Genomic DNA, 13,267 nt, shown 5'->3' on the forward strand with positions numbered 1-13,267 from the left:
GGGTCAGACTGATTTGCATATGGCCATGTCTGAACTGGGGTGGCAGAGTGGGCTAAAGAACGGTGATGGATTAAACCCGGATCTGTTGACTGGGTGTGAGTGTTTGATTGGTTCAGATGCTCCGTCCATCACCACCCCCTTCTGTACCACTGAAAGAACGAAGTCATATAAAACTTCAGCAGGAACTCACTTTCAGTAATTCTGTGGTATGCACTGTTTGGAATACACCGAACAAAACATGGAACATCTCTCACCTGAAATTGCTTTCTAAGCCAACCCAAGATGTTACAAAGCAATCACATTCTACTTAAATAATACAAGCTGAGTTACAACTACTCATTCCTTGCGCTCGTTGTTAAGGCTGGTGGGTGCCAAAAAGGGCTAGGCTCCTTTCCTTTATCAAATCAATCATTGGAGAATAGATCCCTTTAAGTCCATTTCACAAGCCTTCTGAAATATTCCCGCCTTGACATCGTTACCCTCCCGGCATTCAACACATCCCATGAGATACTCTTATCTACATTCCAACGTTTGGAAAGAGGACAGAGATCTTGAACATACATTTTGGGGATTTATGTTCTCTATTGACTTGCCTTGGATTGAAGACTGTTTTAGTGGGAGGAAACTAAAATATGACCATTTTTGGCCTAGACAATCTGTAGTCCTCCGCTTGAATCTAATGTGTTGGCACGCATTGATTTTGAACATACACCTGTATCATGTATATCTGTGGTGTTGTGGTTTGCGATTTTAAATCTGACAGTACACCAGGAACATCAGAACACTGCTCTCAGTTACAATTCACTGATCTAGCGCCTACCTCGCACCCAGCAAGTACTTTAATGAACTCAAATAGGGAATCCAGGCCTCCCTTTCCAATTGCATCTTATTTTATTTAAGCTACATTGTTATCTTTGTGTTTTTTTCTCTTCTTGTTGACTCTTGCTTCAGAGCTATGTAATGATAAAAAACAGGTCTCTCCGCACTGGACTCTGAAAGTGGCTTAATAGAGGTATCCGTGGTTAGTTTTTTTTTACATAAATAGAGCAGAGCCATTTCTTTTTATCAATTTACACTTAATACATGTAATCCAGAAAATAAAGTATGTCTTTCCTATTTTTTACTGTTATTGTTTTGAAAAATATATTAGTGGGTTCTATAGCTCCGTGAAGCAGCATGCATGTCTATACTTTCCAAAAGCATATTGCATCCCCTATGAAATTCGCTTTGTTTCAATTAAATAAAATACCAGCATTTGTTTTTTTTGTTGTTTTTTTTATATATATTTTTTTATTTTAACAGTAAGACAAGAGTAGGCAATACAGATATCAGGTGTGTCGCAATGAAATACAGAACAGGGCCAGGCGGGGGAAGTATATAAACAATAATCACTGTAGGAAATAAAAGGCCCATCACGGGTACACATAACGGAAAGAGGAAATAAGCAATCTATTAAGCAATCAAAAGCAATCCCACCCGCGCAACCTCCTCCACAATGGTACAGGATAAGTAAGCCAGCGAAGACACCGGGACCTAAAGGATTCGTGAAAAATAAACAGCCCATCACTTGTAGAAGGAAAAAGAAAAGAGAAAAGGGGCCATAGAACAAAAGAAAGGCAAAATAAAAAACCCCACCCCTAACCCCCCACCCTGCACCCCTGCAATGGCTACGACCTAACCCCACTAGCAGCGTGCCTGTCGCCCAAGAACTACCCTAAAGGAAGGGAAAAGAGAAAGCGGAGGAGGAGAAAGCAAACACACTCCCGGTCTCCCATACCCCCCGCCAACAGCGACCACCCCGAGACATGTTAAAATCAATATTTAGCAATTATACAAACAAGTCAGGGGAGGATAAACAAAACCACCCAATTCCCGTCACAATATAGGCACAGCCCCGGCATTGCTAAAAGCTATTATATCGGATCCCAGCGATAAAGTTCAGCCCTGGCCAGTACGGTCCGTCAGATGAGTCTTTGCCACTCGAGCCGCCATTTTGATGGTAAAGGCAAAGCGTCCATAAAAGTTCTTGTCAGCACAGGAGGATCGAACACAGGATAAAAGTTCACGGCTCGAACGAGGAAAGGTGTCCAAGAACAGCGAGTTTCCGAAACCATCGCCAAGGAACTCGTAGCCACATGGAAGACCGTCTATAGATGTGTTAGGCGGCAGCAGGGTCAGGCAAGAGATGCCAGCGAGAAGCACGGGCTGGCTTGTCGGTAATAAAGGACCGTCAAGGTTCATGAATTCCGGGTTATGCACGGGGACCTCGACCTCTGATGTGCAATGCACCATTGGTACCATCTCTAGCTGGAAACTAAACAAGGTGTCATCCTCAGGTTCCAGGATGCCGTCCACTTTCACCATCAGTGTCCGGAACACAGCGACTGTGTGCGAATGGAGCGCCCCAATGGCGGCCACAACGGCCTGCAGCGATGGCGCGCCTTCCGTCCGCTCCATCCCCTCTCAATAGACGACAGAGCCGGACTTGAACCCCGGAGGCCGGCTGCTCCGGATTCGTAGGCCACGCAAATCTGATATCAAGCAATGGGCGCTCCTCGTCTTACAGAACACACCTTCGCCGTCAGAGAGGGCCCCAGCCCGTCGACCCCGGGGAAGGCAGCAAGGTCTCCGGGCACCGGACCCCCACCACAGCAGCCGGCGTGGCACGCTGGCGTGTCCCCGGTGTAGATCGTTCAAAGGATCGTCACAAAAAGTCAACAATTCAGGCACTCTTCGGGAGACCGGGCTCAGTCCAGGTCTCACGGCCGATGTTGTTCAACTCTGACCCGGGCAGTCTAGAAATCGAGGTCCCGGCTTCCACACGTTGTTAGGCCGAGAATGGAAACACGGCGTATCTTCGTCAGCCGATGAGGTAGAAATCTCGGGATTGCACCTTTAGAAACAGTAGACCGTCATAAACAAGGAAATCAGGTGTAAGGCCAGGATTGAAGACAGGATAATCGAGCTGCTGGCGGAGGTCGGTGGAGCCGGGAGCTTACGCGGCCATCTTGATTCGTAGCGTAGCTCCTCTTTTGTATACCAGCATTTGTAAAGCGCACATCTACCTCTGGAGAGGTGTCCCAACGCTGAGGGCCGTCGGGAAGATTAAGCGAGCTATTGCCTAGAGTCACAAGGTGCTAGGCTAACCTGCCACCGTCACCGGGGATCAAACCGTGTAATCCAGATGGGGATCAAACCGTGAGCTCCCATGTTCTGGAGTCAGCCGCCCCTGCCACTGCACCACACCTCTTACTAACACTGATTTTCTAAATGAAACTAACGAATCTCAGAGTATTTAAGGAAGACAATCATGCTACCTTTTTTGCATGAGTTACTAAATCAAATGCAAATATATAGCGATTATTTTGGATAGGGGAATCAAAGTCACACTCAGTGCTCTCTGAATGAATTTTCTTTCTATAAATACATATGTACACATATGTAATGCATGTTTTTGTATTTGTTAATGGGGTAAGAAAACCTCGAAATGCTGCTTATGGTGCTTTGGGAGATACATTTAATTCATATGTTCCTTAATAATACCTCGGCTACGCGTGTTAATGTGATGTTGCAAATGTGATCTTTCCCTGAAAATAATGAATGTTTTAATGATATGATTTTTATGCTTCCTGTAGATGTATCAGATTGTCCCTGCAGTCGTAGATGGTGTGTTTCTCACAAAGGATCCCGAAGAGATTCTGGCTGAACTGGGTTCCAACCCCGTCCCCTATTTAATCGGAGTCAACAACAATGAAATGGGATGGATCATGCCCCTTGTAAGAGTGCTTATTCATTATTCACATCACATCATCCAAAATGTACTAAAGAAATCATTGCTTATAAAATCACGAGCATTGAATTTAGTTTTGATTCACACCTGCAGTTTCATCTAGAACGCCTTTTCTAGTTACAGTTTATATGGATGTGTCTGCCAAAGTTAACCTGAATATGGATATGGTCAAATGGTCCCTGCTCCATAGGGAGGAGTGGAAACAAAAATTAGTGGTGATCTTACATATCGTCTAAATTAAAACATTTTACATTCACTACCAAGAATTGCAGTCTCAGGGCTCAGTGAGAAAAAGTTTGGTTTTATTACCGAGCACCACGATTGAAATAAAGTATTAAGGGATCTTATGTGGATACTTGGAATCAATAGATGTAACCAAAGTGTTCATGTTTTCTATGTAGGCTACAGTTTCGAGTAAGTTCTACAGTAATCATTTCTTAACGGCCCTCCGTAAAAAAACATTTAAATGACACAGATACAAGTGGCAATTGCAAATTCACGATACCAAGATCTGTTGATGCTTATGCCAGTAGATTCAATACCGAATTAGAAGATCTGCAAGTGAGTAGAATTTTCAATAGTCTCAGAAGACGGGGATCATTATCAGACTCAATAGTTTATGGGTATTGACAAATCTGCCCAATTTATTTTTCATATCCAATATATGCATCTTCATTTATTGCCATCAAAGCCTGACTGGCTGAATTATTTATTAAGCGCACTTATGCTGAGGCGTCTTGGCGCTGTAGGAGGAAATAAAGACAGAACTGCCAGTTAGGCCATGGAGAAGAGACAAGTTTTTAATGCTTTTCTGAAGCGGATCTTATTTGTGTCCAGGCGTAGTTCGATGGGCAAGATGTTCCATAGTTTAGCTGCCTTGTAGGAAAAAGACTTGCCGCCCCAACGGACTGTCTGTCTTAGGCAGGCAGATCAAGCCCAGACTACCAGATCTTAGTGTGCGAGACAGCACATAGCGAGGAAAGAGATTTACCATGTCTTTAGCTCCTTTCCCATTTACAGTTTTGTGGACTAGACAGAGGGGGGCCTTGAACTGCACCCTTCGTCTGACAGGAAGCCAGTGAAGTTGGCGAATGCTGTTTGATGTCGGGTGACGTTTGGGAAGACCTAGCAATACTCTCGCAGACGCATTTTGCAATGACTCAAGTTTTGTGAGCTTCCTTTCTCCAATTCCTAAGTACATTGCGTTACAGTAGTCGATGCGTGATAGAACCAGGGCTCCAACTACTGTTTTCCTTAGGGTAAGGGGTATAAATGGCAGTATCTTCCTAAGGACCTTGATTGTAAAGAAACAGGCCGATGTTACCTGATTAATTTGTGACGTGCATGTGAGGTCTTTATCAATCACAAATCCTAGGTTCCTGACTTTTTGTGCTGGGACAGGGCAAGTGCCCGCTTCTGGAGGCCCCCATAAATGATTCCAAATAGAGGGTTTATGGCTGAATTCGATCACCTCTGTTTTTTCGGTGTTGAGCTTTAAAAGATTTCTGTTCATCCAGCTCTTTACGCTTAGGAGACAGTTTCGAAAGCGCTCTGCTGTGTGTTCTACCGTCTGGGTAAGTGACACCACTAACTGAGTGTCATCAGCATAAGACACCAGTTTCAGGCCATGAGCTTTTATAAGTTTGCCCAGTGGTGTCACGTAGAGGTTAAACAGGGTGGGGGAGAGCGCCGATCCCTGTGGAACTCCGCACGGGAGCATTAACTCTCCAGATTGAATTCCATCCCAGTGGATTTGTTGTACTCTGGCTTCTAAAAAGGTTCTAAGTAAAGTTAAGGCGGTATCTATAATGCCTACAGCTTTAAGCCTTTCTAGTGGGACCCCATGGTTAACGGTGTCAAAGGCTGCCGTCAAATCCAGCAATATTAGGACAGCTCTGCCACCTTTGTCCATGTTCTTGCGGATTTCCTCGGTAGCCATTATAGGGCAGATTCTGTTGAATGACACAACCTAAAGCCATGTTGGGTAGTGTCTAGAATGTTATTTAGATCCACAAATTCCATCAGCTCCTGATTCATGGCTTTTTCTAGGATCTTGGATAGTAGAGGGAGACAGGATATTGGATGATAATGTTTGGTGTGCAGTGGGTCCAAGGAATCCTTTTTCAAGATCGGTCTTATGCAGGCCTTCTTCCATCTTTGAGGGAAGACTTCGGACCTAGTTATCTCATTAAGAAGGGGAGTCAGGGTGGAACTAATTACTTCAGAGGCCAGGTGGACTACATAGGGGGACAAGGATCCAGCGGTGAGTCTGATTTAGTTTGAATTAACAGGTTTGTAACAATGTTCTCATTTAGGCAGGAGAATGGAGATAGATGATTAGCGGGGGATTCTATGTGTTCCCTTTAGTCAATTCCCACAGCTGCAGATAAGTTATGAAGTTCGTCATAGACAGCTTGAACTTTTTGTGGGAAAAACAGGGCCAGTTTGTCCACAAAGTTTTGATCTGGGACAAAAATTATGTCTCGGGGGCACTTCGCAAGTTTTGCTACCGTTTTGAATAGTTCCTCCGAGGAGTTCGAGGCCTCGTGAATTTTTTGGGTAAAAAAAGCCGATTTGGCCTGTATTATTTTTAAAGTATAGTCTTGCTGAGCACTGGTGTATTCCTTCCTATGCTGAGCGCTGTAATCGGATCTCCAGATCCGCTCCTGGCAACGGCATTTGATTTTGAAGAGTTTAACATCAGCTGTGTACCAAGGTGAAGTGACTAATCGTTTCCTTGGTTTCTTTATTTCCTATGGGGCCAACTCATTTATAGCCTGATTTATCCAGAGGTCGAATTTGTTTGCCCCATCATTGCTATCCTCTATCAAGGGGGCATTATTGGACAGAATTTTAGTTAGCTCGTCTCCCTGAATGTGGTTCCAGGTCCGTGTTTTAGCTAAGAGGGGACGGTCCCTACGACGGGAAATAGGTAGGTGGATTTTTATTTTAAAATGGATGGCCGCATGATCTGACCACGGAACGGGCTGGACTGGTCCTACATCAATATAGTCATTATTGGTGAAAATGCCATCAAGCGTGTGGCCAGCTTGATGCATAGGTTTTGATACTATCTGTTCCATCCCAAATCCCTGCAGTTTATCGATTAAGGCGGAGGCGTCTGAGTCATTATTTTCCTCTAAATGAAAGTTAAAATCTCCTAGCACTCTAAAAGTGGCAGTGTCAAGGCAGGATTCCAAGAAGGTTTGGAGTGCTCTAATAAAAGGGTCTCTTGTTCCCGGTGGTCTGTATATCAATAAGCCTGATGGTAATTCATGATTGTTACATTTAATGCTGAAGGACATAGCCTCGGCCTCCAGACCAGTTTCTGAATTGAAGTTCACTTTAAGATGTGAGTGATATATTAATATGATTCCTCCCCCAGCTGCTCCTATCCTGTCTACCTGTGCCACTGAGTATCCAGTAGGGACAGCGATATTCCAATCTGGTCCTGAAGTGGGAGACGCCCACGTTTCTGTGAGGAAAACCAGATCAGTGGAGCTATCTGATATTAGGGTTTCTAACTCGTATTTATGTTTAGGCAAGGATCTGGTGTTTAGTAAAATACCTTTTTATTATTTAGTGATTGTTAAGTGTGGGCCCATTAGTAGGTTTGGTATGAGCGGGGCTGATCGCTGGGTTGGGGTTTATAGAATTAGTCCAGAGACCAGTGATATTCGTATCCTGGTGGAGATCAGTTGTATGTGCTGGCAGGTACGCAAACTCAAAACCACAGAATAGGCATCCATTGGGGTCGGTAATATGGTGGTCATGCAATATGGTAGGAGTTGGGCATTTACCGGTATTTAACTCCAGCAATTCCTCACGAGAGAAACTTATTTTTGAAAAATGAGCAAGGATTATGGCGCTAGGCGCGGTACCGGCGCGGACGGGCGCAGACGGGCTTGCCTTTGGCGTGCCGGCGGAGCGCCCGCTGCGCGCGTCCTGCTGAGCATTGGGCTAAAAAGGCTCTAGCCGGAAGTAGCTAGAGCGTGGCCCCACCTCTCCCAAAATGGCGGCTATGCTCTCTCCGAAAACCCGGAGTGAACCTTCTCTCCCTCCGCACAACGGGACTTCCCACGGCAGACCAGGGAGTCGGGCTGTAAGGTACAGTAACAAGATTTGTTTTTAATCTAAAATGAGCAGTGTGTTAAAATTCTTAAAATCGTGACAGTCTTGTACAAAATTCAATTTTAGCAACACTCACTCCCGGAAATGCAGCACATTCAATATAGTGAGCATCTGAGCTGGCAGTGACAGAATGTCAATAGTATCGCCTAATGCCTAGATTACATTGTCAAGTTAGGTGTGAAAAACACCCAAACACAGTAGTTTCTCGTTTGAAATTTGTCAGTGTGTCAGGGGTTTGTAATGTCGAAGCATGACTATGACTCCAGTGACACACTGGTCTTTCCCCATTTCTTGATAGTTGGAGTGGAAAAATCTCTCTAAGAACTAACATCCATTCCCCTAGTATTTATTTTATTTATTTATTTATTTATTTAAGTTTTGTATAGCGCTAGCTAGACCCGAAGGTATCAGTGCGCTTCACAACGTATACAAATAAGCAACAACATAACAGGTAGGTCGAAGCAGGGTAGGAAGAGTATGAGAAAACATGGTAGCACGTAAAAGTCTATACAGTATCAGCATGAGGGCGACATGGCGGAGAACAAATGAGAGTCATCAGGTTTTCGCTAGGACCAGAGAGTGAACTAACAAAGTCATACGATGGTTCTCGTTATGGACCAACCCGCTCAAGAAAGAAGGCTTTGAGTAGTGTCTTGAATTTCAGGAAGGAGACGGTCAATCTGATGTGGGGGGGGGGATGGAGTTCCATATCTTAGGAGCATTTCCCGCAAAGGACCTGTTAGATCCTTTACGTTTCTGTGATTTCAGAGGTATGAGTAGTAGCCTGTTGGAGCTTCTGAGGGTCCTGGACTGACCGGCTCTCTTGAATTTATTGGCCAGATATTCCGGTTTACCTGTATGCAGGGCTTTGTGTGTGAGGCAGGCTGTGCGGAAGTTTGCTCGTAGGTTAATAGGTAGCCACTTCAGGTCCTTGAGAGCCTGGGTGATGTGCTCATATTTCTTAGTTCCCGTGACCATCCTAGCTGCTGCATTAAGGGTAGCAGTCAAAGGACCTAGATGAGATTTGACTGTTCCAGTCAGAGTAGCAATGCCATAGTCGATCCTGGAGAGTACCAGTGCCTGAGTGGCCAGTTTCAGGTCTTTCAAGGGGAGGAAGGGTTTAAGTTTGTAGAGAAGTTTCAGGTTAAGGAAAGCACTTTTGGCAGTTTTAGAGATGTGTTCTTTCATGTCCAGTTTTGGGTCCAGAGTGTTCCCTAGTGATTTGACAGAGGTTGTAGGAACAAGAGGAACATTGAGGGCGTTTAAGGTATTGAGCCATTCGAATATTTGGGGATTTTCACTTTTGTTTGAGATGAGGAGAACTTCTGTCTTTTCTTCATTAAGTTTGAGGTGGTTGGAGGAGAGCCAGTGTTGAACCTCTGTGAGTGTGTCATTTAGTCTGTGGATGTCTGCGATCTAGGTGGTTTCCAGGTAGAGTTGTGTGTCGTCCGCATAAAGGTGAAAGGTAATGTTGGAGTTCCTTAGAATTGTAGTGAGGGGCTCCATGTAGATGTTGAAAAGTTGTGGAGAGAGTACTGACCCCTGTGGGACTCCTCTAGTGATAGGGAGGGGGTCCAATTTGGAGCTTTTCATTTTGATAATCTGTGTGCGGTTGTTGAGAAAGGAGGCGAACCATTTGAGAACAGTTTTTTCCAACCCCGCTCTCTTCTGTAGGACATTGAGTAGTAGGTTGTGATCCACTGTGTCGAACGCTGCCGAGAGGTCTAAGAGGATGAGGAGGCTGCATTGGTTGGAGTCGAGAGACATGTGTAGGTCATCCATCACATTGAGGATTGCGGTTTCTGTGCTGCAGCCCTTTCTGAACCCGATTGGTGTGGGTCAAGAAGATTCAAGATCTCTAGGTGATGGGTTAGTTGAGATAGCACACATTATTCCAAAATTTTCGATAAGAGCGGCAGGTTCGACACTGGTCTGAAGTTGTTCAAGACCATAGGGTCAAGGCCTGTTTTTTTTAGGAGTGGCGTGACTTGACCTAGTTTAAGGCAGTCAGGGATGGAGCCATCGCTCAAAGAGCTGTTGATGATCTTGGCCCAGATAGGGGCTAGAGTAAGTTTCAGGTCTTTCGTCAGTCTCGAGGGCAGCTGATCAAGGGAGTGATACGAGGGATTAGCGATGGCAATGAGATCGCTTATCGCTTCGGTTTGGATGGGTTGGAAGGAAGACCAGCGAGTGGCTGCAGTTGTAGGTCTTGAGTGGCTAGAAGCAGTAGGGCGCAACTCTGAGAGGACGGAAAGATTGCTGCAAGATCGGTCAATTGAGGCAATTTTTTCGTTGAAGAAGTTAGCAAATTCGTCGCACTGGGATTTGGACGCAGTTAAGCTGTCTGTCATAGGTATGGAGGTTTGGTTTCTGATGATATTGAAGAGTTCATTGGGGCGGTTTTTAGCCTTGTCTAGAGCAGAGCAGAAGAAGGATGACTTTTGGTTCCTGATATGATTAAGGTAGGTTTTGCGAGCTGTTTTGAGTTGGTCCCGGTTAAAGGCAGTGGGGTTGTTCCTCCAGGATCTTTCCATGGCTCTTAGGAGTCTGCGCTCATCATTGATGTCCGTGGAGAACCAAGACCTGGAGGGGATGCATCTGTTTTTTTTTTAGTTTTCTAGGTGCCAGCTGGTCCAGGACGCACTCCAGGTTGGAGTGATAGAGTGAGGTGAGATCCGTGGTTGAGAGGAGCTCCGATGAGCTCGGGAGGAGTGAGCTGAGAACATCTTGTAACTTGTATGGGGGGACTTTCGATAAGTTTCTGACCCACTTGGGGGAGGTTTTAGTGAATGGGAGGAAAGGAGCCGGGTGGTTGATGTGAAAGAGGGTGGCGTGGTGGTCAGACCAGTCCACAGGGATGATGTGGTCAATTGAGACTGTCTTTTTGTCCGCAATGATTGCATCTAGGTTCGCTCCTCTATGGTGTGTTTCTTCTGAGCAGTGTTGGATCATATCGTGGTCTTGTAGAAGGGAGGTGAGAGATTGGATGAGCGGATTCTTGGTTGCATTCCATCTTAGGTTGAGGTCGCCCAGGATTATTCTGACGTCACTGTTGAGAGCGGTTTGAGTGATCAGATCCGATAGCTGTTTGCCAAATACAGTAGCATTGCCTGGAGGGTGGTAAAGGAGAAGGCATTGGAGTGGGCTGTGATGGAGCGAATTGATGTTGACCGAGAGGCATTCAAAGGAGTTGTAGAGGAGGGAGGGGGATTCAGTAATGGAGAGGTCACTTCTGTGGATAATTGCTGTTCCGCCTCCTTTGTGTATGGGCCTGTCTTTGTGGATAAGTGAGAAGCCGGGAGGCACCAGCGTGTCCAAGATGGGAGGGGATAGGGTGTTCAGCCAAGTTTCAGTGATGAAGGCTACATCTAGGTCATGGGAGAGGATAGTTTTGGCTAATTCAGTTGCGTGTTTGACAGCTGATCTGCAGTTGATGAGCATGCAGTTGATGGGAGGTTCAGCATCCGGGTTCCGGTTGACCAAATTCGCTCTGGGTAGGGATGCGAGATGGGCTGGGGGTCTGGCAGTTTTTCTGTGAGGCGGGTCTCTTCTCATACCAGTGATGACTTGGATCGAAGAAAGGGGAGAGAGGTGCGGGAGTAGAGCTTGTGCAGAATGGTTGGGAGGGGGTTTATAGGATGTGACTCGGGAGCTCACTTCCTGAGGGGAGGGAGAGGGAGAGGTTCTTCCGGGACAGTCAACTTGTGGTTCAGTCTGGGGTTCAGTAAGAGGAGGCCGAGAGCCTGGGGGGGACAGGGGTCTGATCAGGGGGCGGGCGTCATTCCTAATCGGAGATTGCTGCAGGAGGGGAGGTGAGACGAGATGGGGGGGGGGGGGGTAGCTGGAGTTTCTCTAGGGAGGAAAGGGTTTCTTTTAGTCCGAGGATCAGCGCGGTGATCTGGGCTTCAAGAAGGTCCAAGCGATGTGTCATCATGGGAGCTGGGGGAGGTAGAGAGGGGGGAGCAGGGCCTTAAGTGAGAGGGGCTAAGGGGCAGGGCCTTCATGGGGGGGAGAGACGAGGTAGGAGGGACCGAATCCTGTTTGTAGAGGACTGGGGAGGGAGAGGGGTAATGGGGCGAGATGCTGTTTGGAGGGATGATTGGGGAGGGAAGGACTGAGTCAGGATTGGTGTTCAGATGGGCGAGGGCTAGAGAGGGGGAAAGGGTTTGGGGTGAGATAATGATTGGGGGATAGCAAGGGTGGGGGGATCAGGTTCAAGTTTCGAGATCATGTGGTCGAGGAAACGAGAGGGAGGAGGGTTGCAGCCTTTTTGGGAGAGGTGGTTATCTTCGCTGAGTGGAATGGTGCGCGCTAGTGTTCTGGGAGGTAGGGAGGAAGGGGGGGTTACCGGGGGATTGGGAGATGGAAGGGAGGGAGCGGGGTGCAGAGTTCTGTGAGGTAGGGAGGAAGTGGAGGTGGCCGTGGGGTGAGGGGAATTAAAGGACGTGGGGTGAGGGGAATTAAAGGACGAGGCTGGGGGAGGTGAATGGGTGTTGACCTGAGTAGGCATGGGCGGTGGTGCACGAGGAGGTGAGGGAAGCCTGCTTTGCGGCTTGGGGGTTTGACTGGAGCCACTGGGGGGGAGGTGCGTGGCTGGTGAGCGTAGAGAGCAGTAGTCGTCTTTAGAGTGGGGAAGAGGGAGTCAAAGAACTCTAGGTTTTCATCTTTCGCCTGAATAAGAATGGTGCCATTCAGGAAAATGGTGATGGTGATGTCTCCAGAGAGAGACTGTTGGTTGAGGGGGGAGATAGTTAGTTTCCGGTTATATTCTGTGAGGGTGGTTTTTGAGACAGGGAGGAGTGAGTTAAAAGTGGTAACCCATAGGTCCGGTCTTAAGGTGTGAAAGATGAAGTCCATTTTTCTTTGCCCTCTTGATGAGCAGTGGTAGGTGTCCACAATGAGTGTTTCGGGATGTTGCCTAATTAGATTCTGTTTAAAGCATTTTTTTGCTTTGAAGGAGAGTTTTTGTGGGAAAGTTATGGTGTAGGTGTTCTGACCGAGAGGGGAAAGGGGATTCTGTAACGGGCAGGACTGCATGACTGAGCTCCAGGTCGGAGGCATCCTGGAGCAAATTAGGGAAATTGTTTGTTGTTCAACTGAAGTGTCCTGGGTGGTTAGATGTTGTATGTCTAAAGAGTAAGGTGCTCTTGATGATTGGAGAATGCACTATTGCGTTGAGCTTCTTGCTTAAGGCGTGATATTTAGGTTGCGGCAGAGGCGAAGGGCGGCGTAGCAGGGGTCCAGAGGAGTGTGTTTTGCTCCGAAGCTCCTTTGATCAAAGGTGATGTCCATATTAGTGCTAGGCAGTTCTTAGCAGTGGATAACAGAATTGGAGATTGTGTGGAG

The 13,267-nt window shown here is 46.6% G+C and overlaps 1 protein-coding gene across 1 annotated transcript in view; it reads left to right on the forward strand.

The window, feature by feature from the left end:
* LOC144799451 (fatty acyl-CoA hydrolase precursor, medium chain-like) overlaps window positions 1-13,267 on the forward strand; it is a 211,976-nt gene that overhangs the window by 133,001 nt on the left and 65,708 nt on the right. Inside the window, exon 9 of the mRNA XM_078670767.1 lies at window positions 3,636-3,776. Coding sequence (XP_078526893.1) covers window positions 3,636-3,776 — 141 coding nt within the window. The remainder of the gene's footprint in view (window positions 1-3,635; window positions 3,777-13,267) is intronic.

The sequence above is a fragment of the Lissotriton helveticus genome, chromosome 12 (genome assembly GCF_964261635.1).
Source record: "Lissotriton helveticus chromosome 12, aLisHel1.1, whole genome shotgun sequence".
NCBI lineage: Eukaryota > Metazoa > Chordata > Amphibia > Caudata > Salamandridae > Lissotriton > Lissotriton helveticus.